At 46.2% G+C, this 26,564-nt stretch overlaps 2 protein-coding genes across 6 annotated transcripts in view; both read right to left on the bottom strand.

Annotated features, from left to right (window-relative positions):
- Positions 1 to 1,346: 1,346 nt before the first annotated feature.
- LOC125959389 (angiopoietin-related protein 1-like) lies at positions 1,347 to 2,270 on the bottom strand. Its single transcript, XM_049692213.1, has one exon. It carries the CDS (start codon positions 2,268 to 2,270, stop codon positions 1,371 to 1,373), a length of 900 nt encoding a protein of 299 aa, XP_049548170.1. The 3' UTR covers positions 1,347 to 1,370.
- Positions 2,271 to 6,816: 4,546 nt separating this feature from the next.
- The window catches only part of LOC125949931 (uncharacterized), a 57,967-nt gene continuing 38,219 nt past the window's right edge, over positions 6,817 to 26,564 (bottom strand). For all 5 annotated transcript variants that reach the window (XM_049677429.1, XM_049677432.1, XM_049677431.1 and 2 more), the window contains exons 4-6: positions 14,783 to 15,232; positions 14,495 to 14,605; positions 6,817 to 10,362 (exon numbers count right to left, since the gene is read on the bottom strand). In XM_049677429.1, coding sequence (XP_049533386.1) covers positions 9,241 to 10,362; positions 14,495 to 14,605; positions 14,783 to 14,845 — 1,296 coding nt within the window. In that variant the 5' untranslated portion in view covers positions 14,846 to 15,232 and the 3' untranslated portion in view covers positions 6,817 to 9,240. The remainder of the gene's footprint in view (positions 10,363 to 14,494; positions 14,606 to 14,782; positions 15,233 to 26,564) is intronic.

Below are 26,564 nucleotides of genomic sequence, written 5' to 3'. Positions count from 1 at the left end.
TGCGATTAGTGAACTCGTGGAATTGGCCTTCAATGATTCATTTTATCACAACTTGGGGCATGCTTATATTGGATGCATGACAAAAGGCAAGCTCAAGAAGAAGCGGTTAAACCGTTTGATAAACCGCGGATGATGGCTATGTTTATTAGTACCAATCTGACCACCGAAGCCGTCGCGATCATAAGACCTCAGTAATGATTGTCAACAAGACGCGCTTATAAGTGTGACTCTTAGTTAACCGCAACAGTCGGCTTGAGAAATACTTGTTTCATAGAGTTTGCTTCTTCGAAATACATCCACGATCACGATCGAGATAGAACTCCTGAGAAAAACATTCGGATAATGCACGGTTGCATAAAAACGATGCAACCGCAGCTATTTGAATGATAAGCTCAATTATGGTATACTCAGCTACGCTGCCCCACTGAATTGCTAGAAGCTACTACATGAGCTCAATCCATAACAGAACAGCATTGAGTTCATTTGTTTTACATATCTACGATGATAATTCGAAATGAAAAATAATATCGAGTGGAACACACAGAAGCTCATGACGTAGCTACAATATGGTGCTTTCATTTGATTGTGAAAGAATATAACAATCATAATAATTTAAATGAAATATTGAAAGCATTGAAAGCATATGGGATCTGGCGATGGGTGTGCTACAAATATCAACGTCGAGGTGATCCGCAGACACTTGCTTTACAGCATACTAGGAGGCAGTGGTGATGTTAAAGAAGGATTCATGATCGCGTGCTCGAATGTTTCATTGCCTCGCCAATGTGCAAGATAGCATGTGTTATCTTGCAGGATGATAACCCCAGTGAGTTGCAAACTTTCTGCCGTCCCCTAAAACAACAGCATCGTTAGTCAGATGCAAATACAAAAAATATTGCCCAAAGCGTATACTAGAGAAAGTGTCTGAAAGATAAAAATGATTCATCAATGATTTTCGACAGTTTGACGTTGATTGTTAGTGTTTTTATCACAGAAATTTTTGCCCAGCTTCATGGTGTCCTAATAATGCGATCTCAAATGGGCATCGCACAGTAAAACGTTTATTTTGTCGTTAGCTGAATGGGATGCGATAGCATTGTTGAATCACAAACAAATTTTGTGGCATATCAAAGGTACTGCTTGGCAAACCAAAATACTCAGCTATGTAGATTCAAAGTTTCGTTATCGTTCGGAGTCTTAAGATTTTTACCGCCAGCCACCAGACATCATTATATTTTTTTTTACAATACATTTTGTTAAAAGCTATTTTCTAATTCTTCTTTATTGAATATCGTTTCCCCAATTCACTTCTTTTAGTTTGTTTACTACTTTACTGTTTACTCCGAGACGATTGCGAAGCGATTGTGATGTTATAATTCACGGATCATCATCCTGGAGAAGCTCAAGCCGTGATAATCATTTTTAAAAGAATACCAATGCATTGACTTGTAATTAACCACATTCATGTACAGCCCGTTCAAATTCGCATATGTACAACCGTTGTACCACCATCCTCCTTGAAAGCTTCGAGCGCAATCACTAACAGTTACATCATTTTCTCGATCTTTGGTTGAGAATTTCATTCGCTTGTTGGTCCCCGTCATTGAGTCTCCGGCGGTTCCACTATATGATCCCAGAGTTTTGAGTCTATATTGCTCATCCTCGCTACCTATTTCAAACGCATTATAACGTGCATACGCGTAGTTGCCGCTGAAGTCTTTTAACTCCACTATCAATTCATAAGTGCGTAAGCGTGTGATCTGATGCATCTTTTCCAACCCGAGCCAAAATTCACCGTCCAGGTTTCCAAACCCATCGCGGTATTCATCCCAATTCCGATAAAAATCAATCGAACCATTGAAGCGATATTGTACTACGATCCAACCACCGCCAAACTTTTTTTGATCACAATACACTTCGAATGAAGCATTGCTGTTACTGACGCGGATCTCATACACTCCCGAGACATTCGACGACACTTCCTTGCATGATGCTGGTTGCGAAGGCTTCGATATTGTTGTAGTAGTATCCGGCTGGCGTGATGACGCAGTTGGTGTGGCACAATCCGGGGAGCTCGATTTGGAGCGATCCTGGAGAACACTGATGTTCCTGCTGACTTCCAAATGGTGGTTCTTCAGTGCAACTTGAATATCCAACAACTTACTGTCGATAAAATCTAATCTGGCCAACACACTTCCAGACGGTGTTTCTGGGACAGCCCCTGCATACAATGCCACACACAAAACGATGAAAGCTATAGCCAGCTTCATGTTGAACACTCTTCGTAACACTGAGTCGAATGCTGATCGAGTCGAAACTGTAATCCAACGCTTTTTGGGACGAGATTTTATACTAAATTAATGTCCAAACCATCTCAAACTTTCTCATGCGAAAATACGAAAACAAATTTGGTGGTTAATGTGGTATGGTAACAATAAAAAGAAACCACGGTAACAATTTTGGTAACCTGATTGTAATGTTTTCGTGTGAGAGGCGATTACAATGTGGTGTTATCTTGCGGAAGGCCTCTACCACTCCCAAAAGATCATTCGATGATAAGCGATCAACGCATGCTTCATCGAGTGACATTGTCTTTTGCATTAAGTGATCAATAATTGAAGCTAGATCAATCACATTTATTGTTATGAGTACACATGTGAGTATCCTTAAAATAAGTAAGTAAATTAACTAGCAGAACACATAATCTCATGTATGTTGTTAATACTAACATCATCATTATCATCAACTACTCAGATTAAAACAGTGAGGATCACAAGCGAACTCGTGTAATTAGCCTTGAATGATTGGTTTACAACAATTTAGGGCTTAAATCATGCATGAGAACAGCCATGCGTAAGGAGATGCGGTTAATCCGTTTGATAAACTGCGGGTGATCGCTTTGTGTAGTAAAACATATCTGAACACACGTCATCGTCAGCTGCCACATGCTCAAGGCCTTAATGATATGGACTTATCATTGTAACCGCAGGAATCGGTTTGATAAACATTTGTTTTGCTTCTTTTCACGTGACGGCATAACATCCATGCGACCGCAGCTGTTTGCCTGATAAGCTAAGAGCAATCTAATGCTTGCTTGTGCTAATGGTCCATCCGTCTTACTAGAAGCTTCAGCATCAGTTTAATTCATTACAGAACGGCAGTGGCGACGGTTGTTTGTCATATCCACGATGGTAATTCGAAACGAAAGGTAATATATAGATCAATACACAGGCGATCATGCAGTAGCTACAAGCTGTTTCCCTCGTTCGAGTATGAAAAAATGTGACAATCATATTGAAAAGCATATGGGATCCGGTGATCAACGTCGAAGTGATCCACAATAATCTCATGCCATTTTCATGGTGCCTTAGAATTGCGATCTCAAATGGATATTGCACAGTGAACATTTACCTTCTTAAAAGGTTCAGACAAAACGTAACTGGAAAACTGATTGGAATTTGGTCTCTTTATTTACTAAATTGGTTCGCGCAAAGCAATCAATTGTAAAGTATTTTTTAAAACTGCCATTTGGCCCGTTTTCCTATTCAACATAAGTTGAGAAAAGACTTTGTTTACTTTATCACGACCACGGGCCAGGTCCTTAGTGCAATCGGTTCTCTATGTCCGCGTAATTCTAGGTTTGTACGATCGTGAAGGTTGATAAGTAATAATTATTCGTCATCATGACTAGGTACACTAACATGTGTTACTTATTGCATTGATGAGTAGTAGAGTAAAGTGAGACAAAACTCTGCACCTAATGTTTAACTTGTTATATCTCTCCAAGGCATAAAGCATTCGTTCTGTTAATTACATCAAATGAAACTATCCGTATATAAGACGAATATAAAAAAGGGCGCACTCTTACCCCACCCGTGGTGCAAGAGCGCACATCGCTTTTTTCTGCGAATTTTCCGTTGCATATGAATATTTGTGGTATTAAAACTAATTTGTCTTTGACACACACTTATTTTTGTTATTTTATCGTTATCAAAATTATCAATTCTACAATTTCGGATTATTTTATTATATGAGATCTTCTGTTAGATGCCGGAGCTGTATGTTCAGTAGCACGTATTGTAGGTACCACAGCTTGAGGAATATCTGTTAAAAGACGGTTTTATATTTTAATCTATCATAGTCTATGCAGCTTACCATTTACAAACTGAATATACACCCACTTCCGCCTACCTACCTAGTGCCTCTGCCTCAACTTTACTTAATTTTCCGATCACTCGTAAGGAACAATTGAGCAATAAATATCCATTTTTCCAACGATATCCGCATAACGATGCTTCCAACAAACGATTATCAATCAATTGCCCCAACATTAGCAATAGATAAAAACTCCATTCGCCCATCGCAAACAATTTCCTTTCATTACAAAAACGCATAAAAAGTCAATTCTAGCGAAGCCATAATCTAGTGTTGCATAAAAAATACTTACTAGCGTGGTTTTACTTTGTGCCCTTACATCAGCTTCCCGCTCGGAGAATTCTCCACAAAACCCCCACCTGTAAGCATCATCATTAGCTGACCGATCTACAGATACGATACCCATTAGAAACAATACGTAATGAGTTGCAGTACATTTTCATTCCAACAAAATGGGAAAAACGAGAAATTGCGCGAAGGCTCATTTTCCGAAACCGTGTTTTCCGTACCAGCTCAGTTCACCTGATGGATGGTTCGGAAGAACGATGCCAAGCGTGCACGCGCTCGAAACGAGACCATTTTTAATTTAGAAAAACATTGAGGCAAAAGCCCACTGGCCTATCTGGAGCAAAGCCGAACAACCGCCATTTACCGTCGAATGGTTTGTTCGTGCGAACATCATAAAGGACTAACCGTAGAACGTAGCGCCACGGAAGTGATGCAAAGTGAAGGGAACGAAACACGCCCGAAAGCGAGAACACGACGGAACGACCTATCGTACAGGAGCACGATCGGAGTGGTACAAGGAGGACGGGGTAATTGAATTTAATTTCCAGTGAAATGTGACCCTGAAGGGCCAGACCAGAAGGTTGCTCATAAACGGTTTCCACAATTAGACAGATTCATTCCCGGCACCTGAGCACCATCATCAGATGACACCTTTCGGAATGGTTTGGATTACACAAATCGAGTTCTGAAATGGTACCGAAGGACATTTTGAAAGGACCCCCCTCCGTGTCGGTTCATACGTCCCGTCGGCCGAATGAAGGAGAAGAAACAACCCCCAAAGGGATCCATACCGGTCCAGAGCAGACCTGTTGAGTGGACGCATGTACCACACGATGACGCTTATCGTCCATGTCCGATCGGTACGGGAAAGGTTCTCGAGAGCGATTGGAGACCACATATCTGCTACCTGCCACGTGAGGGACGTGAAGTGAGACAGAGTGGAATCATCATCGCCGGTGGTCGGGCACATCTTGACATTATTTATCATTGCCTCTGTGAAGCCCCACCTGGGAGGCTTCGGTTCATTATTGGTGCTGCTGCTGCTGCTGCTTGTGTTACCGAGATTCTGTCGATTAGCTAGACTCCAGTTAGATTTCCCAATGGAATGGACGATTCGACGAACGATACCGTTTCTTCGAAACCATCGCATCGGATATGGTTCTAGTTAACCAGCGGGCCGATAGCCATTGGTGTTAGAAATGAGTTTGTCTGAGCTATTTGGTGGTGCTCACCATTGGTTTATCGTTCTTGGCTCCTTGCACGACATGAAATTCCCCCGGGGGGTTAGCAGTTGATTAATATCGAGCTTCATGTGTCGTCCTTGGCCCAAGAAGAGCCTAGAGTGCCTAGATCATCAGCAGATGGAAAACTGCTCTATTCTGATGCTTCTGATAAATCCAAACTTAATGGAATAAATCAAATCATGGTAATCTTAATACTAAAAAGTAATCAAATAACTCTGATATATAGTTTAACATAAGTTTTTTGTGCAGCACGCTTAAAATCTCGGTAAACAAACATTACAAAATCTATTCTTTACCAGTTGAAAGTGTTGTACTGAGCCACAGAAACTTGAAAGTAAACAGTTCTAGTCGTTTCGAAAACTCCAACTTAAGAAAGGGACGAAACTAACCATCCATTGCATGAAGAAACGAACGAACAAAAACCCAATTTAACTAAACGATAACGATGGCGATAACAAAGGAACTTTGATGATCACTGCAATTTATGCTGCATGCTTCCCCGAAAAAGCATTCTTCGATGCTGGAGAAACTTCAAAATTATGCTAATTTGTTCACGGCAGCCCTGATTACAAACACGTGACTTTCGCGGAGAACGCTGTCGTCAACGTTCTCCTTATTAAACCTACCGCCCCCCCCCCCCACCCCCCACCCGTGGTGACGCTCAGGTGTGCTGCAGAGTTGCATCATGAAAACTAACTATAGTTAGGAACGCTTCAACCCTCGCGGCACTTCTTGAGTAAAATCAAGAAAGGGTTTTGCACTGGCAGCAACATCACCAGCAACCACAACAATGGTTCTTTCGCTTCTGCTGTAGCTCACCGTCAAGTCAGCAAAAGCAAAAGCGAGAAAGTTTCACATCAGGTGGTGATAATAAAGTTAAAAGTTAGGAAGGTAGCGCTCGCTGGCGCCACTAGCACGATCAAAGTTGTTCGGGAATCGATTTTCTTTTCGGTTCGATGGCAATGGTTTCAAAATCAATCGCTCAAGGCAAAGCGAGAAAATGCAATCCCATTTCGTGTTTTCAACATCAATCAACACACAGATCACATCACAAGTGAGGGACGTTGGGAAATACATTAGGTTCTAAAGGCGAATGGGAAAGTAGCCAAGAATTAGCCCAGCATCAATTCTGCACAGCTTCATTGGAAAATTGTAACTAGGAGATGATTTTGCATTTTCCTCTTCTTATAGTTTACTATAGGCATCCTTGGAGTCCGAACAGCAGCCTACTACCGAGTACGTCTTTTGTGACATCCTGAAATCGAACATAATTCTCGTTTTCGGATTGTAAATCAAAGCAACATACTTTCGTTATTTAAAAAATTGAACTAAACGAAACGAGAATTTAAGAATCAATTTCCCAAAACTAGAAAGAAAACACGAGACACCGCGCTGAGCGGTTCGCCTTCTCAGAGCTCAGAGTGTAGCAGAGTGAGTGGTAAGATGCCGATCGCACTTTTATATTTCAAGCATTAATTACAGAAATGATCGCGAAACTGTGTAAGAACCGTTCTCATCATGACAATGTACAATGTGCCATTTGCCTTAGCATAATGCCTACGCTATGGGGTAGTTTCCTCTCCCCCGTCATCCTCCTGGTCTCTCCACAGAAGATGCCAGCTCACCGTGAGGCGGTGATTTGATGTTTCATTAGCTTAAGGTTTACATTTCTTCTTCGCAAAACAAATTTATCCTATCCTTACTCGATTCGGTAGTACCCGATCGTAAGCACTCCCATCGGCAGCGGCGTAAGTGCCGTGGAAGAGAGCGCCACTATCCCCCTAACCTGGCGTATACCAGGTCCTCTCGCTAAACGGTGCCGGTTCGGCTGCTTCCACGCTTAGCACGCGTAGCACTTACAATTAATGTTTCATAATCTTTTCCTCGCTGCTGAGGATCGCGGACTTTGATTTGATCTTTGGCAACCGAAACTGCCCTTCACAGTGGACGGCGTTTCGATTGCTGTTATGTACATGCCTTACGTGCTAGGAGAGTGGAGAAATAGTGAAAAGTAGACTGATAGGCTAGCAGGAAAGGTCGTACGTCGTGGCTTTCCATTATTTGGTAACGGGAGTAAATGCTTTTAAAAAAAGGTGGAGTATATCAGTTCTCAGGGGCTTGCATAAGCTCAGATGCGTGGTGAGGTGGTGTTGGGCTGCCAGAGGCGGAGAGTAGATGATTGTCGCGTGCATCCGCGAAACCGAAACCGAACCAGATTGTTCGACAGTGGAGAGATCGGTCCCAGGGCTATCGCCACCAATGTCAGAACAAGGAGATCACCTGCAGGGTGTTAGTCATTTTGATGAAACTTTATTCGTATTTACTTGTAACGGGTCCCCTTTCCGTCCATCAATTCGGAGAGTAAAATGTCTACTAGCTCACCTCACCCTCCCACTAAGACACATTGCTCTCTACTTCGCGGCGTTCTCTTAGCTAAAGGAACATTAACGATCGGACACACAGTCCGCAGCGATGTGTGCAGCGGAGCCGTATGCCAAACCTTATTATCAACCAATTTGCACAGGAAGAAGCACTTCCGGTGCGTACGCTACACACCACTTTGCTGTTTTACTTTGGAAGGATAGATCACACACATACACTAACGTCCACATGAACCGTTCTACTGCGTGGATGAGTTCTCAAGCCAATTTCAAGCGCATTCGGTGCGCCATAATCTATCGTGCTCAATAACGTTGTAGGGTGGACTTTAAGTTGAATTGGTTTTTACAAAAGCATTCACAGAGGTGCGCTTGCCACGACAGTCCGTTCATCTTTTTTTTTCTACAGCACCTAAACTCCTTAAACTCTAACCGACCATCGCTAATGATGATGGTTCGCCCTTCTCGATCGCTATCCCTATCAAAACGATTCATTTGTTCGGTTGCTCGGATTCTACAAACAACATTCGCCAACATTTTGTCACTGCCTGCTAGGTTGCTGTCCATATCTAAATGGTTTCAATACACGGTGAATCCACGTTGCAGGTGTTCACCGCATGCTTAGGTAACCTGACTCAGTCAGTAAATTTTGGAATTTGCATTTTCGTCCCTTCGAGCGCCTCCTCTATTTCATACTTGTTGCTTAAGCACTAAGCGCACACACACAGGCAGCAGCACAAATAAATAGTGTTTTCACTAATATAGGTAGGTTAAGATCAGACTCATGTACAACATTTGTCGCCTTGCTTGTTAGGACTTACTCTCCCTCCTTCTTCTACTGCTACTTCTAGGTCGATTTGTCCTAGGTGACCTTATGACCGCGGCCGACCACTGAACGCCGGCGTCAGGATGCGCAAAATAGAGTAGAAAAAGAAACCGATCCAGAGGGCTACCAGACCGACCGCTAGGGCAGCAGATGTGCAAAGGCGAACCGCACGAAGACGACGCGATACAGGGATGGTAGTAGAAGTAGTAGTATTACTAGTGGTAGTGCTAGTGAGTTCCGAGTTCCGACGCGAGGTTTCCCGACCACCGACCAAACATCCGCCAGGATGGGTGGCCGGTTCCTCGCGCTCCTATTAAATGCTGCCCCGGACACGGGCCTTCGGTTCAGGTCACGCATAGCTCTGCGCGAGGCTAGCTTGTGGCTGTGGTTGCGTCTGCTGTAGCTGTGCACCGGCCCCACAGTGTTCGGGCAGATGATGACCCACGACAACACCGGTCCCATTGCTGGGATCGTGACTCAGGTTAATGTTGCAGGTGCCCCGTTCGACCCAGTGCTTTAGCCGACCCCGTAGCTCCTCCAAGCTTTTCGATTTGGCCTTATTGATGCGCTTGTACTTCACGTCCTTCGGTTTCGTCACCGACCGGTGGTTCGACATGACACGGTTAAAGTTCGTCACCGCACCCTGCGTCTTGCATCGATCTTGTTGATGCTGCATCGGTGACACCGTTACATCACAGCTGTCCGAGTCCACGTCACAGCTACTGCTCGTGATGATGACCGGTGCGGTCCCGGCCGACTCTTGTGGCTGATCGGTGGAAATGCACTTCTCCGTACGATTCCTAAACTTGTCCCGCTTCTCACTAACGCCTTCCGGCTTTGGTGAGGTCGGTCCGGTCGTTGATCCACTCGCCGTCCCACTACCACTCTGCCCCATGGCCGTTGGCGTCTGCGTCGTGCCGGTTGCCGTCGAAGTCTGAGCATTGTTCTGCGGTTCGGGATCCTCTTCGACGCTGTACACGGTTTCGAGGATTTCGGGTCGCCTCAGGAAGCAGTTCGAGCGGCGCGTATTGTTGTACTTAAGGTTCGTTTCGATCGCGTCCGAGATCGACCGTACGATCGTGACGTCGTTCGACATCTTGTTCGAACCGCAGCGTGACTTCAGGCTGCCGCTTATGCTACCACCGAAGTAGATCGAGCTGTTGCAGTCCGAGTCGACGTCCTCTAGCACGACGGCCGAGTCGGAATCGTTGAGCGAATCAAAGTCATTGCTATTGCTGCCACAGTGCATCGGTGGTTCCATGCCTACGTCCATGATGCCGTGATCGATCAGCCGACTAGAGAGCGCCTCGATGATCTTCTGCTGCCGGTAGATCGTTATCTCGCGCTGGTAGATCACGTTCGATACCTGCTTCTGCTTGCGCATGATACGGGACTCCAGCAGCAGCAGCTGGCTGGTGAGATAGTTCAGCTGCTCCGCCTTTTCCTTCTGCAATCGATGGTTTTGCTCTTGCTGTAATTGAAACCAAACGAAAAGGAAATTAATTACAATCATCTGCATTACTCATTTGCTTAGTAACTACTCATGCTAAATTGGTTAGATGTATTTTAATGCAATTTTTATCAGACTGTTGGAATCGTTTAAATTATTAAAGATATTAAAGTATCCTCTGCTGCATAAATCTGAAACTGAAGCTTTAAATCTTCTTCATATTTCCGGTACAAAACCCACTCGTCATAGAGCCGTGCTCCATCTTCAATGCCTCGGGGCGTATTCGTAAAGAAAAGTTACAGAACATAAAAAACGATTACGTGTTCAATGCTTCTATCGTGAAACACATGCCTCAACAAGTGTTCCTGCACAACACCCTTTCCAACAGCCCAAGGTAAGCCGCAGAAGGAAGCGCACAACGGATGACAAGTAAGATGTTCTTCTCCCGTTTTTTCCCCGTTCCTGCGTTCCGTTCCACGGCGGACACCCTTAAAGCTTCCTCTAGGTATGGCAGTCCTTTCAGCGGCCACCACTGGTGTAAAGTTCGTGCTCTAAATTCACGCTCCTTTCTCCTGCCAGCACACCAGCGGCACTAGAATCGCAGCAGCAAGTGTATGAGATGAAATAAATAGATTACGCCACGAACGTCAAGGATTTACTTGGCTCCACAATGGCGTAGGTTCTTGGGGCCTAGAACGTGGTTGCGTTGTTGGGCAGATGCCGGTGCATGGAACGGTAACATTTCCTATCCATTGTTTCGGAGCGAAATCCCCAACCATCCGACCAACACCAACGCTCACGCTGGTGTGCTTTCTTCTACAGGTTGGAATCCATCGGATGTTTCGGAGGATTATTGTTTCAAAACTCGTAACCGTCGGATTCGAACGGTTGCGAAATTGGAAGCAAGAGCGTATCAGCGCTGCTGGTTGCAGTATCGGACGGACCACCTGCAGGAACATTATGTGCAGGTTTACCGGGCTCTCTGGACACGTGGGGTTTGATTGAAACTCAATCATGCTCCGACATATCCATTACATTTTACGTCGAATGGAGTGCAACAATTCGGAAACCCATTCTGCACAACAGTTTACATCACTTTCATCCACAGCAATCCTTGAATTCAGTAGCGATTGAATTCATCCATTAATTTAAACGAAATTCTTCGAAACTTCCGCACAAATTACGATTACCATCCATTTACCTAATTAATCAGATAAGCAACCGCAGAAAACCGTTCGTGGTTCCAACCCTACCGATTAGAACAAATCGAACCAGATTTGTCCTTCACTAAAGGCGCACCACGGTTCAGAGATTTAGTGCATGATTGATGGGGCCCTCTTGCTCGGTGACACCAGTACTCGCCGTATCCGGTCCGGTCATGCTATTTGTTTCTGAGGCCACGCACCTGCACACACACCTGCTAAAATCACCATCAATCCCGGTTTGTATAAATCATCCTAACCTGGTCGAAGCCGGACCTCCGGTGGTGGACTGACCACAATTTGTGGCGAAAACAAACCCAAAAACCTCACCGCACCAGGAACCCGGCCAACGGGACGTGCTCACGATGAATCGTGAAACCTAATTTCTGTCCCACCAGTGACCAGTGCGCTGGCGACGTGGAATCTATCACCGGCTACCGACCGGTACACTGGCAATGGAACTGATTTATTGCCAAAAGTTACCTCCGTACCGTCGGTGAACGAATGGTGCTGCTACCGTGGGTTGGAGGCAAAAAACCAATATTAATGAAGTTCTGGCTGTTCGCTTATGGTTACCTCTTTTTCCGACGATTAAAGGCCGTGCGTACAGTATTGGAGATGGAGGCCTCTTGGCCTGGCGCTACCATTAACCGGTGTCATGGCGGTTCTAGCGAGTTCTGCAAACCATTCTTTCAATCAACGGACACGCGAATTCATTTACCATCTCGATGTGGTCTCGAATGGTTCCTAAACGGGTTAATGTACGTTGGCCTCCCCGAAAAGTTTCCTACATGTTGTGGGTTCCACCAAATTGTTCTTTCTCGTGCACCTACGAACCGCAGCTTCACCATCTTCCCGCTTCGACGCTTAACTTTGTTCGCTTTAATGTGGTAAAGTTTTATCGTCGTTAACCATGGGAGCCGTCTGGTACGGAACGAGAAGGGCTTCTCGCGGTGTCTGGCTGTGTTATCTTTTGTGGCGTTCGTGGAACAAAACCGCCCCAAGTAACAAGCTGATGAGGTTTCTTTTCTTTCGGCACTGGTACGTCGTGGTCTGTCTGCGTTTAACTTTTAGTTTTTCTCATGCTGCGAAAAGTTGATCCGCAACTTCATCTTTCACTCCATTATTAACATTCCGACGTATCCTCGTTGGAAAGAAGCAACAGGAGTGTGTAGTGGCGACACACAAAGTCACCAGAACCAGAGTCTGCCGGAGGTAGCAAGTTGTCAAAGAGGAGAATTTAATTTTCACCACCATGACCACGTGGTGCGTGCGTGTCGATTGTGTTTGTGTGTGTGTCGCCGGTTAACGAAGTGTGACTACCGCCAACGAGCCGTATCGTATCGAGGTGTTCAGTGGGAATGTCATCTGTGTCCCGCACGTTATCACTACAGCGATGTTCTAACCGTTGTCCAACAATCATAGAACTATTCCATGGAATCACACAAAAAGCAGCTAAGTTCCTAGAACATCTGCTTCCAAACACGCAGATCGAAAGATTAATCCAAAGCGTAGGTGTGCCACACGGCGCGAACGTCGAAGCCATAATCGAATCCAAAAAGTGCGTAAAAGTCTTCCTACGAGGAGTACGCGGAGTACGGGAAAATTGATTGGATTTCCTCTTCCAAACATCCAAGCTCCCCGTGTGTCACTAGGTCTCTGTTGCTTTTATTGTAACAATGTAATCCCTCGGCCCTTGAATGGCGACAAACGTGGAAGGGGGAAGCCAAGAATATAAAACAAAATGTCAAACATTTCCAATTCATTGAATCGCTCCGAGGGGATGGGACGTATTCGCGGGCCATATATTTTCTACCGAGGGTGCCACACCGATTGGGGATTTTCCGTGTGACAGCCATTGGCTCCTTCGATGGCACGCTTCTGTTACTTTCTGAAAGCGGGCATTTATCAGTCAACAAAATGCTGCTAAATCTTTCGTTTGCTTGTGCGTAAAGCAAACTTCACTTCTTCCATCAGCCATCAAAAGAAGCTTAGCCAATTGTTGACTTACAAATAGTGTCCATTTTACTTATCGGCACCGTATTTGGGTGCTAAGTCAACTCTGCATTCCAGGTGCGCCCAGGTAGCAGTAGCTACCAGGTTCTAAATGGCTCCATTAGCTCCCCCCCTTTCCCTCAATCATAATCACCTACACGACCTAATCATGTTGTTCGCGTCGGTGATGCCAACGATATTATCAAAAAGTCATAATCAAACAGCTCCAGGTGGCGAACAGCAGGTACGCGACGCGACGTGTTGCTGAACGGAACACGGCCACTGGCACAATCCCATTAGTTCGCCTACCGAGAGCAGTAGGCCACACAGCACGACACACCGGTGATGGCACATAATTTATCATTCACAATCCCCTTCCCTCTCCACACGGTGGCCTGACCTCCGTTTGACATCTGGCCTCTCGATGAGGATACCTGGGGGTGGGGAGGCCACGAACAGGTGGCAGCCCTTAAACGGAACATCTTCCGATTGGGGATCGGAGATCCTTGAAGTAAAGTTTTCCCTTCCAACGCGTGCTTGTGCGATTGGGGGACAGCTTCACTTGTCCTTCGTTAGTAAGAGGCAACAGAATCATCCTCTCACTCCGTCCTCACCTACAGCCTCACCCAACGGTCTGCTGGATACTGGTGATAATGATGGAGGTGATGGATTAATTTAGTACAGGCTGCTTCACATTAAATTGAGCGAGCAGCGGGTGGTGATAGGATAATGGTAATGGCCCCAATGCCCTTCGCAACCTCCGAACTTCGAGGCCGAGGCCAAAACAACAAACAACCACTCTACGTGCCCTTCCCTGTCCTACAGTTCCGCCTATCCTTCGACCGAGGTTTGGTCGTCGCAACAGATAACGTGGGGGGCTCGAATCTCTCGACTCTCTCGGCTCTAACCCAGGTAATAGCCGGATCTCCCGGCACTCAAGCATCCTTCAGACGAACCTGCAGGGAGTAAGCCTTCTTCCAGGCCATGATCTGCTCCGATTGGTTGCGGCACCGATTCCGTAGCTCGCCGATAATTAGATGCGCATTTTTCATATCCTTCGGTTCTTCCTGGAACGAAACCAAAAAAACGGTATGGATCAGTATGGATCAGCGTCTTGGAACAAGTGGTCCCTCACACGGTCACGAAACCCTCGCTACTGAAACTGGGGATGCGGGAATTTGGGGCTATTTTGGGCGATATTTGCTGGAAATCCAACTTCCAGCTACCCATGGTCCGTTACGTACCTCCTCGTTATCACAGTCGTTGTGCTGATCCGTAGCCTCACTCTTTACCGTTGTGGCTGGCATGGTTGGCGGGTGCTGGGGATTGGCTGGGTCAGTGTCGTTAATTAATTTGTCCTTTCTCCTTCCACGATACTCCTGTGGCGCCTGGCGTGGAATGTCCTTTCTTGCGGGCTTCGGAAGTTGAGATCAAACTTTTTGGGGAATGTCTAAACACACGCACACGCGCACGATTTCGGCTCTCTCTCTCTCTCTCTCTTTTACGTTCGCTCTCGATTCGCACCGAAAGTGATTAGTATGCGGTGGCCGACGGTCATGGTCGCTGATGCCGGCACAATATTAATCATCTCCTGTTCCGATGCTAGCAGCCGGTGCGGCATAATGCGTCGTCAGGTCAGGTGCCAGCCGCCAGCGGAAACGCTCTTCTACAGCCGGTCCACAGTTGACGAGGTTCTGTTGACGAAAAGGAAAGTGAAAGAATCAATAACGACGAATGCGTTTACGTGCTCGCGTGGTGTTCGGGAAGTTTATTTTCTTCAAACAATTTTCTGCGGTAGAGAAGATAAATTGCAAGAGAGACTAAGGTATGGTGGCGATGACGGTACGTGAGTTATGCAAATTCAATCCATGTTGCTGTTGACGGATTGTCGTCTCGAATCGCATGATCAGAACGGGCCCTCGGTTGGTTCACATATTTGCGAATTGTCGCAAGAATTGGATTTGCCAATGCAGCTCAACGCCTTCATCCGTCATCCGGCTGCCTGAGAACCGTTTATGCTTCGCTAACCCCGGGGTCGTTACAGAGTGCTCGACGGATTGAAGCAATCGATCCGCTAAGCAAACTCTAATCCATCATACAGGGTGTTGCGAAAAATGAATCAATTCGCTTTCTTCAAATTTGTATCCAAGAGTAGTATAACATAAAGTGGCATTGGTGAGACTCTTATCTGCCAAATGATATTCAAAAAGATGTCTATTCAGTCATAGTATCGTGTGAAAAACTCCACAACAAAATACGGCGTTTATCAGATGCTATCTTCTAAACGAGCCGTATGTTTAGAGTCCGTCCTTATACAGTTAAATTTAAAAAAAAAAAGATGCTTTCTTCTATCTATACACCTGATAAACGACATATTCTTCAAGTGCCATGTCTTAGGAAATCTTAGGAGTAATCTATCATGATCTGTGCGCTCTGCAGAACTGGTAAGATATACCAAAGAAAAAGGGAATCGAAATCCTGGGAATTCAATACAAACTGTCAAATGTGTTGGCTGGTCCAAAATGTCTTGAAGGTATCGTTTAGGAATAATGCAAAGCCTCCGTTGATTACTGGATAAAACAAAGCTCTGCGACATGAGAAAATGAAGCACGAAAAGAAACCTTTCATAATATTCGCTAGTGAAAAAAATCACGACTGATCCAGCATCGATTTCTAGGCAACCCAATGGCTGGCCATGAAATTTTGGGCACAATTTTGGACGGCAAGAAACTTCGATTGGGCAGTTCAATATGGACGTATGTTCAAAGAAATACCTGAGCATTCAATGTTAGCAGCGTCGGTTTGTTAGCATAGCTTCTATTTTCAGGCCAAGGACTTTTAAGTCGGAGAATCATTTACCAACGATACGTTCTCGATATCTTATTTTTACAATTCAAATAATTGAAAAAGCCGATGGCCACATTAAGTGAATTTAATTGATGCTGTAAAAATTACCCAACGGAGCAAGATAAATGGTTTTGCATGGAAGCCAAACTTACAAAAAAAAACATGGCTTTCAACTCCAATAAATGTTTTTAGCCTTTTTATGCAAGAGACACCCTGTACATCGGCGGCATATTTTCTCGTGCTTCTGCGCCCGATCCTATTGAGAACTGGTAACTAATCCTGCTCCAAAAGCTCACGATTCCGATTCGGCAACATTGCAAGTACAGGAAAATGTCATTAAAGCGATTTTTGGCAAATATTTGAAGCCGGTTCCTTCAATCCGTTGTTCAGATGGCTCAACACGGCGGTATGGTGTGCCATGTCACGGTGATGATGCCACCAGGGAGTTAACCACTTGTCAACCATCCTCCCCCACATACAGTATCGAGATCATCGGTAGCGTACCAAGTGCTTCAATCAGTCGTCGTCTTGAAGCACCATCACCAGAACCGATAACCTCGTGGTGAACGATAATGTTATCATAAGAACCGGCTGTGGCAAACGAGAACGCACATGCCATGCCATGCCGTGCCGCGTCCGTCTGCGACCTCTTCAGCCCCCACATTCATCCGGGTCGCCTCGCATAAACATTTTTCGGTGGATTTGCCTCGCATAATGCCGTGTTGGTGTTGGTTTGCTCGAGACGCAGCATCGTCATGGCAGCACCGGAACATCAACACCTCGCCCTCGGGGCTTGCCTACCAATATGCTTCGCTCCACTCCACGGATAAACAAGACAATTACGTGAAAATGGTTCACGTTCGCGCATGCAAAGCACCAGCACCGGGATCGATACCGGAGGCCTGGTCGTCGGAAAGCTCCTTCCGCTCAAAACGAAGCCATGTGGCTGAAGCTGAGGATTCCGTTAATATTGATGACACTTTGCTACCGCAACGTCGCATTTGCTGGGAACCGGGGCTTATCCACGGCAGACTGGTATGCCTGCTGCTGTCGCGCACTGGAGTGTCATCGATGTGTTACGCTCGCCTGGCACACTCACTCCGAAGCACCGAAGTTTGCCACAATAGGTTATAAATAGTGAATTGCTTCCACAGAACAGCCACTTGAACGAGCGAGCTGCAAATATAGCAATGGAACTGCGCACGCCACCGCCACCACCTCGTACCACCGGATGACACCGGCTCGAGTCTGGCTAGTCGATCGATATCGATCCACCAGTTGGTTGGTTAGTTCGGAGGAGAAAGTTCACTTGTTGAGCAATCTTCCTCTGCCGCGTGACGAACAAACTTGTGGCCACCGGCGGCACAAAATAATTGGACAGCGAACAGGACTTTAGTCTAATTGAATTCGGGAGTTCGGAAGTGTCACTTCTACAATTATCATAAGTTTGATTGATTTGACCACTGCGACCGGGCAGCTCGTTAAAACTTTTTCAAGAACGATCGCGAGGACTCGCATTGGAAATAGAGGAAATTCGGTTGCTCCTTCCGGACGATCTTGGCCACCTTGGATGAAGGTGTTTGTCAAGTTCCCTCTTTTCTCAATTTATTTATATGCTTTTACAGTTGGTGTGTACGGCTTTTTGCAAAATTGAATCCCACAGACCGTGCACATTCGAAATTGAACGCGCGTTCGATAACCGTTGCACCGTCAGCAGGTCGTTTGCCAAACAACCAGTACCACGCAGTTCGGGAGTTCGGTACCTTGGTATCGACGGTATTTTCTTTGTGCAGCCAAGCGTGCAAGCAATCCTTCTTCTGGCAAGTGTTTGAAAGAAGCGGATTGAGAAAAAGGAAGGACTTTGACTCGTTGATACGCCGGTCCCTATTAACCAAGTGAAGCAAATCGAAACAAACTTTTGGTGCTTTGCTCTAGAGTTCCTTCAACTGATTTTCTTCAACTGACTACAGGGCGCAGTGGCTGGTTGGAGCTTATGGGATGAGTTTTGCGGAAAACTTGAATGTAAATTCTGTTCACTCAGCAATCGAAACCCGGTGGCCGACGATTCCAAATATGACTGTCAATTGAACATGAATAAAAGTATTGTAACATCATCCGTTTTCCTTTTTTCATCCTATCCATTATAGTAGGCCCTGTGGTCCTATTTTTGCTGGAGGAAAATATTGCTCACTCTCTAACACCAAAATCCTCCGCCCTTGTCCGCACGCTGTGACTAAAAGGGAAATGATGTAAAGCGTCAGCGACTAAAGCAGAAGAGCGGATAGCGCAAAAAAGGCGCGTGATTGCCTCGGAAAATCTATGCTTTTACCCCCGAAATAATATACAATTTCACGTTCGCATACGCGCTTCTCGCTCATCGCACTTCGGTATGCCAGTGCGTGTGTCTGCTTCTCCGATGACTGCTATTTACAACCTGCATCAAACTAACGCACACACATCGTCGACACACTGCTATGCAAAACCAATCAATAAGATCGCCATCGCGTCCCGGGCGATAATGCCATGTTTTATGTTGCTGTTGCTGGTAGCACACACTCTAGGTTCGTCTCAGTAGCACTACACATTGCGAAGCCATGGAAACCATGTGTGCGTGTCAGCAAAAAAGCTTCGAAGAGATCTTCCCCAAAAACACCCGAATAGCTGAAGCTCGCTTTCACTGCGCCTTGCACGTTGCGCAATCGCCCAGCCTGGCCTGCCAGCACAATTAGCCGCAATCATACATTGCATTAGTGGTCATTACTGTTTTGCTTCGCAAGTTTTCCCCCCTCGCTGCGCGGCCTGAAGACGTGCTTTCCCAGGGAGTGTTTGAGAGAGAGAGAGAAATGCAAAAGATTTTCCTCTAAAATGCGGACGAACAGCAGCACCAAGCATGGCTTCCTTTGCGTTTCTCTGACTGATATTAGACTGACCGTTTCCGGACTTGTTCGGACTCGGTTGTCTGATTCCATGCGGACTGACAATTCGCGTGTGTGTGTCGCAGCGAGTTCCCACAAAACGTGCGAACAGAACGCGGCACGCAGCATAATCATCATAATCGCCGGCGCTTGCCGGGAAGTGGTGAGGCGGATGACAGATTTGAACGGAACGGTCCGTGTTGGTCATCAAATTGCGATCGACCAACCGTAAAGTCGTCAACTTCCCTTACTGTCACGCATCGTTCATTGCCGCTTGCCGCTGCTCGAAGCGGGAAGCGTTATGAAGCGAGATTCGATATTTCATTGATTATCCCTCCATTAATTATTCGTGGCACGTGCCACTCATGGCAACATGTGAAGGCCGGCTACCAGCGGGCTCAACTGCATCACCAATTCGCAAACCATAAGCCCATTGATTGTGTCGTTTGCGTGTTTTTTATGCTTTTATCCGATCCGAGCCACAACACAATCTGGTATAAATGTGGTATTTAAGTGCTACCAGTACATGATGGCACTCAAAGCGACAACCCGAAACACGGGTCTGCACCAGAGTTTCAGACGTGCAGTTTCAGTGCGTGGGGCTGCACGCCCATTCTCTCTCGAATCTCTCCGTAGACCAAGCGGTGATTTATGGTTAACCGACATCCCAACGACCACCGATAAGCTGTATCCGGTGTGTATTAATCATACCTGGAACCTGAAACGGTAAACCGCTCGCCGGCGGTTGTGTCAAAATCAAATATCGAAACCAACAACCGGTCACCATTATTAGAACCCACGGAATGGGGATCTTATCTCAGAACGGGGCGAGCAATCATAAAACTTCCAAAAGTTGCTACGTCAATTGGCCCCCCGGGCTAATGGAAGTGACGGACGGACGATTGTGTTCCGTGGATGAAATCTGTTCCGTGTCAAAGTTGTTGCCCACACCGGTCACCAAAAACAAATCTTTTAGTATCAATAATTGGCGATAGCGAGGTAGGGTGGACGTTACGTAAGAGACGAGGATGTTGAGGTCCCCTTGAGGTTTACGATCGAATCGCCTTTAAAAGCTCACACAGCAACACACAGAAGCTTCTGCAAGTGGCCATTTTGTTATTTTTAGGGAGAAGGCTATGATGTATTGGCGAGGGTTTGCTACAAAGGAACCCAAGCCTACTGTGAGTGGTTTTACTGTTGCCAGTTAAGTAGTCCCACGACCTCCAGATCGAACATTGGCAAAGAACCCAGACCAACGAATATCCAGCAGAAGCATTTAATGGCAGCCATAGCTGGTACGTTGGCCGTTTCGTTGAAACGGGCTTTTGATCAGGATCCCTTACCAATGGCTGGCCTTTCAAGGGCAGACATTAAACGACAGCAACAGTGCGCACTACCTAATACACCGAATACAGCTTTCTGAACAATACGAACCTTGGAGAGTGAAACCATATTCTTGGGGCAACATTATTCCAATAGCTTCTGCTCCCATTAGCATATCCCTCCCTGGAGCTTTTCGTTGAGGGCATTGTTGTTGTTCGAGCTCTGCTCGCGACTATTCATTCTTGTACGATCCCTTTTTTTCGAATGGATGATGCGCCACCGAGACGGCCAAATTGAAATGTACCATCAGCGTCATCGTTACGGTGAGATGGAGCCGGGTACTGTCTGTATCCACGGCCTCTTTTCCTCTTTTCCAATTGTCCTCGCACGCACAAAGGCTCATACATACACAAACGAGTCTTTGCAATTACCACAACCACACAATCAACCATCTGCAGCAGCTGTAGTAGCAGCACTCAGATAAAATGGAAAACTCAGCCCAGACCACCGACATTATCGTTCGTTCAGGCGTAAACCATCACTGGCCCTGATGTGTATGTGTGTGTGTGTGTAGTTAAAGGCAAATACCACCTACGTGTGCAGGGTAAGCATCCGTATGAAGCAGCAGATAGTAACGCTTATCAGTCCTAAAAGGGACAATCCCAAAACCTCAGCCTCGGAAACCGATCCTTCATCTATCCAAACCAATAGCGTCCTCCCCTGAGGGAGGGACGTTCCGTTTTCACTTTTCCACAGAAGCTCCACATTCCATATGCTACTGCTGCCAAAAGCCGTGCCATCCAACGCATTTCCCACGTAAACCCATGGACCTTTGGCACAGAAGGTGGGGTACAGCAGAAAGGGTCGGTCCCGGGTATACCGGCCGGTGACCAACCGGTGGACAAATTACTTCGTCGGTAGCGAGTGGGTGACTAAAAGTTTTTCCAACGTCCGCTACACCTTCAAACCGCCCTCTCTCTCCCTCTTCCCCCGTCCAGTGGCACCGAGGGATCGGGCTACCTCACTCTCATCTGATTATTTTCGGTCAAGCGAAACATAAAGCGATGACAAAGACGGTTTTCTTGGTTTTCTTTTGGGACTTCTGGGGCCGAAAGTTTCCCAGCGGTGACTTTTTTGCTTGCGAGTGACCATCGTCCGAATACGAATGGAATGGAGAAGGTGTGACAAATCGGTGCTTTCAACAGACTGCTTTGGGAGGTGAGCGGCGGGAGGTGCTGGTGATGATGATTTTACATTATGCTAAATCGAGGATCGACCATTGCAAGATCAACACCCGATGGGCGAATCGGTTAGATTGGAGGTTCAATCAACCCGAAGCGTGGAGCTGCTTACTAATACGGGTTAGGACTATTTAAGGATAAATTTTGTCGTTTACAATTTTCCGTCGACGTCGAGACGATAAAGATCGTCTGATCTGTTGCTTCCCGGAGTGCGCTTAATCAAAATCCTGTCACGAAACCATTTCTATCATTTACTTGCTTCACCTCTACTAGAATCTACAACAGCAATCAACACGTACATCGATCAACACGTACAGAGCAAGTGTTCTGTACTAACCATTGATGAGTATACTCCTGGAAGGCATTTGAAGGTGGTTACTGTCGAGATAAAGACATACCTAAAGCTTCTACAACAACCAACTTGGAGCATGAATGTGTACGAACTGATTAACGGAACATTTTGAAATGTATTTTGTACCTTGATAGAGATAGAGGACGCTTATCGTTTTCTTTCGTCACCTGTATTCTCCGACATATGCGCATCCGACAATCATCTTCCAAAACTTGAAAGCATATCATTCAAAGTTGTAACGTACCACTGAAAAAGCAATCATCTTTGCATGATTGCGCTCGGAAAATACCTCAAAGCGATAATTGCATTTACGAATCACTTTAAATCGGGTAAAACATTATTAAATATACTTCATTGTTGATAAGCAAATGACATACTACTGAATAAAAGAACAGATAAGATGGTGAGAACTATGCACCAGTTTATAAACAGGAAATCTTCACATAATTATTTGAACAAATTGCTATAGAACTGAAGTATTACTAATCATACTTCAGGTCAATAATCACAAATAAACCACTTGTGCTCTGGGGAGCCTTAAAAAAATCTACAAGCCAAACAACTTAAGATTCTGAGCATGGTCTCGTCGGTCGTTCCTTCTTGGTTCAGCACTTGAGAGCAAACACAAACAAAATAAACCATAAAAAAATATGCTTCATCAGAGTAGAGGCTCAAAACTCAAATAATCCGATAAAATCCATGCATACTCCAGTGATAAACGTTATTCATAAGAAAAGTTGATCTAAATAGGATTTGGTAGATAATAAACTTGTTGAATTGTAAAATAATAATAAATAAAAAAATTGTTTTATTCGAAAAACAGATAATTATTACTCTTTTCACCTATTTCGCTTGGCTAAAATTTTCCTCAAACTACATTGAAGCTCTCATTGGAATACACCGAAATGAAATTCTGACCAACAGCCTTATCATACACTCACGCAGACCAATACAAAAGAAATTCCCTTTTCTAACTTGATAACTTACGGTCGAGACCTCATTTAAAAAGCAATTCAATTGACACCAAAACTAATTAATAAGGTACATTAATTCTTCAAACAAATACTGAATAAATCTGTAAAACCAGCTAACCAAAATCGATATTGTTGACCTCATAACCTTTCACAACCATCAGTATCGGTCTCTGAAAGTCGCACCAGACCAGAGTTGAGTATTCAACCAAAGGAAGTGCCTCCTCAAACAACGCCCCTACCGAGACCTGGCTCGATGAACCAACGAGACCACGTGAAAGCCTATCCTCGTGTGCCCATTCCGCACCGCAGATCGAAGAACTTTCTGCGCTTGACCATTGGAATGCCGAATGAACATTTTCCCGAACCGAGCCCGGGAGGGGGGGGAGATAGATCGAAAGGAGGAAATTTTCTCCGCTGAGCAAACATTTGCATTCCAATGACCACAATCGTGGTGCACGACGCTACAGAGACCACAATCGGTGTGCGCTGTGCAAATACCCTTCTTCCCTTGCTTCTCCTTTCGTCAGGCCTCCAGTCCAGTCCTCGGTCCAGCCCATGCTGATGCTGCACTCCTCATTCTCGCGCTCATTGCGTATCGTCCAAATCATCCAAAGCTCAACCGTCAAGTACCGCCAAGTGCATCGACAAAAGTGCGTAGACCCCACGACAGACCCCGAGCATCGCATGTTGTTTGAACATTCGTCATCTCGTGTCGTGCGGTGTGTGTGTGTGTGTGTGTGTGTGTGTGTGTTCTCGAAATAGTCCCGGTTGTTTTTTGGACAAAAATCCCCCCCTAGAAACCAAACCGTTGACACACGGCATACCAGGCGTACAGCGGGTTAGCACATTGACCCGCAAGAGGCCCACAGAGGGACCTGGAACGTTGAAAATAGCTCGGACGGTGACGATCGAAGCGTTAAACGCCACCTGCCCACGGTCACCTTCTTCATCCGGAACGTGCCCGTTCTAACGGAAAGCGCAAACAGAACCAATTATCAAACTGGCTCGGAGGGCTTGGCAGAGAGTCCCTTGGACCATACGGGCACCATCCTAACCATCCACGGATACACTCCACTCATGAGCATTAACTCTTGATTAACACAACCGTAAACGTCCTAAGCACAAGGCTTTCAATGTCAAACCACCCATGGTCCGATGTTCTAGGGTATAGCACCTCACACACACACACATACACACACACACACACACACACACACACACACACACACACGCATTCGTGACCAGCGGCTTTTTCGTCGTCGTCCGCTTCCTTCACCTCCGTTTCTTCTCCGGAAAACCGTCCTTGTGTGACGTTGGTTGGAAAAGTTTTTTAAATAAAATTCATAATAACCTCCTCTGCCTCTCTCGCTGGCTCTCTTGCTCTTTCTCTTTCTCTCTCTTTGACAGCGAAAGACATTAGACCGTAAAGGGACGGGGTGGGTGCTACTAATCGGATTGGGTGTGCAGCCACCCGGAACATGACCTAAACTGCCGCCGAGCGCTATTAAAGAATGTTCCCCATCCTCCTTCCTTCCCACCGTCCGTTCGTCCGTCTTATCCTATCCGTGATCGCGCGACATATGCCCTCTTACCATCACGCACCACACAACACTGGACCAACCGCGACCGCGACCGCGCCCTCCGCAGTATCAACGGAAGCAGCAACAACGGAAACACCATCCGACTGGAACATCGCACGCACCAGCCACGGAAGCCCGTGTGCAAGCCGACGACGACGTGTTGCCTCCAAAAGACGGCGAATCTTCGGTCCAGCTCCCGGGGATTCCCGGGGCCTTAATCACAAAAATGACACATTTTACTTTACGGATAATGGTCCCTCGGTCTCGGTCTCGGTTGTGTGGCGGCTGCTGTCTCTTTTGTTGTTGTTTTTCGTTTTTACTTCTTTTGGCCACTTTTTTTTTGTTAAAAGGAGGAACAAAACGACCAAAGAAACCGAAGAAGAAGCTGGACCTCGGCACAATACCGAAGACACGTGCGTCATTTATGTGGCTCTTGGTTGCTGGCTAAGCCCTAGCTGGTTCGCAGTAGGCTGGGGGAACTTTTTTTTTCCAAATGAGATCCAAGCAGCACGACGGCGCATGGAAATTGTTCGTCGTAGCAACAGTCGAGGTACCCGGATGCATAAATTACGGTCCACGGGAGGTGGGCAGGGGACTACAAAACAATAGAATATTCCACGGAATGTTTTCCACCGGGAAAAGTCCACGAGTCTGCCTTGCCTCGGATACGGTTTTCTTTAATATCTGATAGCACTCACATACATACACACCTTGATTGCGCGTATTGCGGCACCACTTAAGGTGAGATAGCCATCGCATGATGCTGCATCTGCTTTATCGGTGGCAGATCATCGCGGCCAAGACACTTTGCATCCACTGGTGCTGGTGCTTTCCCTCTTCTCTTCCCTCTTTCTAAAAGTAAAACTTTCACATTTTTACAATCCAATGTTCCAGCACCAGATTATAGGCTAGCTTTCATTCTGAGGCAGCTCGCCCCGGTGAAGCCATTAAACACTCTGCTCTGCATAATTTCGTTGCTCGCTAAGGATGATAAGGAACCGGAAGGTGCTCCGGAGCCGGAGCCACCATGGGCCGCCACGTCGGGTGCTTCGGTGATTTATTGTTTGCCCGGTTCCGGTTGCGTCCTTGAGCTCTGAGAACAGCTGAGGGCTTTATACCAGGGCGAATCCTTTCCTGGAAGGCTTTCGCGCAGATGGTTCTTCTTTCTCTCTCTCCCTCTCTCTTTCTCTCCAATAAGGGCACATACACAGACGCACACACACACGCACACACACTCCAGTCCTTTTATCTCGTGCTGCTCGTTGCCAGGTGCTTCCGGAGCAACCTGCCACATACTTGGAGGATACGCCTTATTGAAAAGGAAAGAAGTAGTCTCCACTGACACACAGAGGGTGGTGGGCGGGTTGCTAGCGGTGTAGGAAGATGAATCATAAGACAGCAGCACCCCACACCATGCCGGTTCAGAACAAAAGAACTCACACCAGCCGGGAACTCCAGAAAGTTGAGCTGACACATACCTCGACGGATCCTAGGGAAACCGCGGCGGTTTTTTGGCCAACTCCGGTTGCACCAGCAACCCCCCGGTACTGCTGCTCTTGTAAAGCTCGGTTAGCGAAACGTGAGCGGGAAACAATTGTAACCGTGCGCACCTTCAACGCCACCCCACGTTCCATTCAGAGGCACGGCGCGAATGAACTCGACACTCGTACGTCGTCAGCACGTCCTTCACGGAACGAATCGCGCAAACCCCCTAGTTTGCCATGGTCCTAGCCTACTTTGCTGGTGAACTAGAGCCGGTGGTGGAATGTGGATCACCAGCAAACAATGTGTTTG

This window comes from Anopheles darlingi, chromosome 2, assembly GCF_943734745.1.
Source record: "Anopheles darlingi chromosome 2, idAnoDarlMG_H_01, whole genome shotgun sequence".
Lineage (NCBI taxonomy): Eukaryota > Metazoa > Arthropoda > Insecta > Diptera > Culicidae > Anopheles > Anopheles darlingi.
Note: the sequence above shows the minus strand (reverse complement) of the source record. Positions and strands in the feature narration are given on the sequence as shown.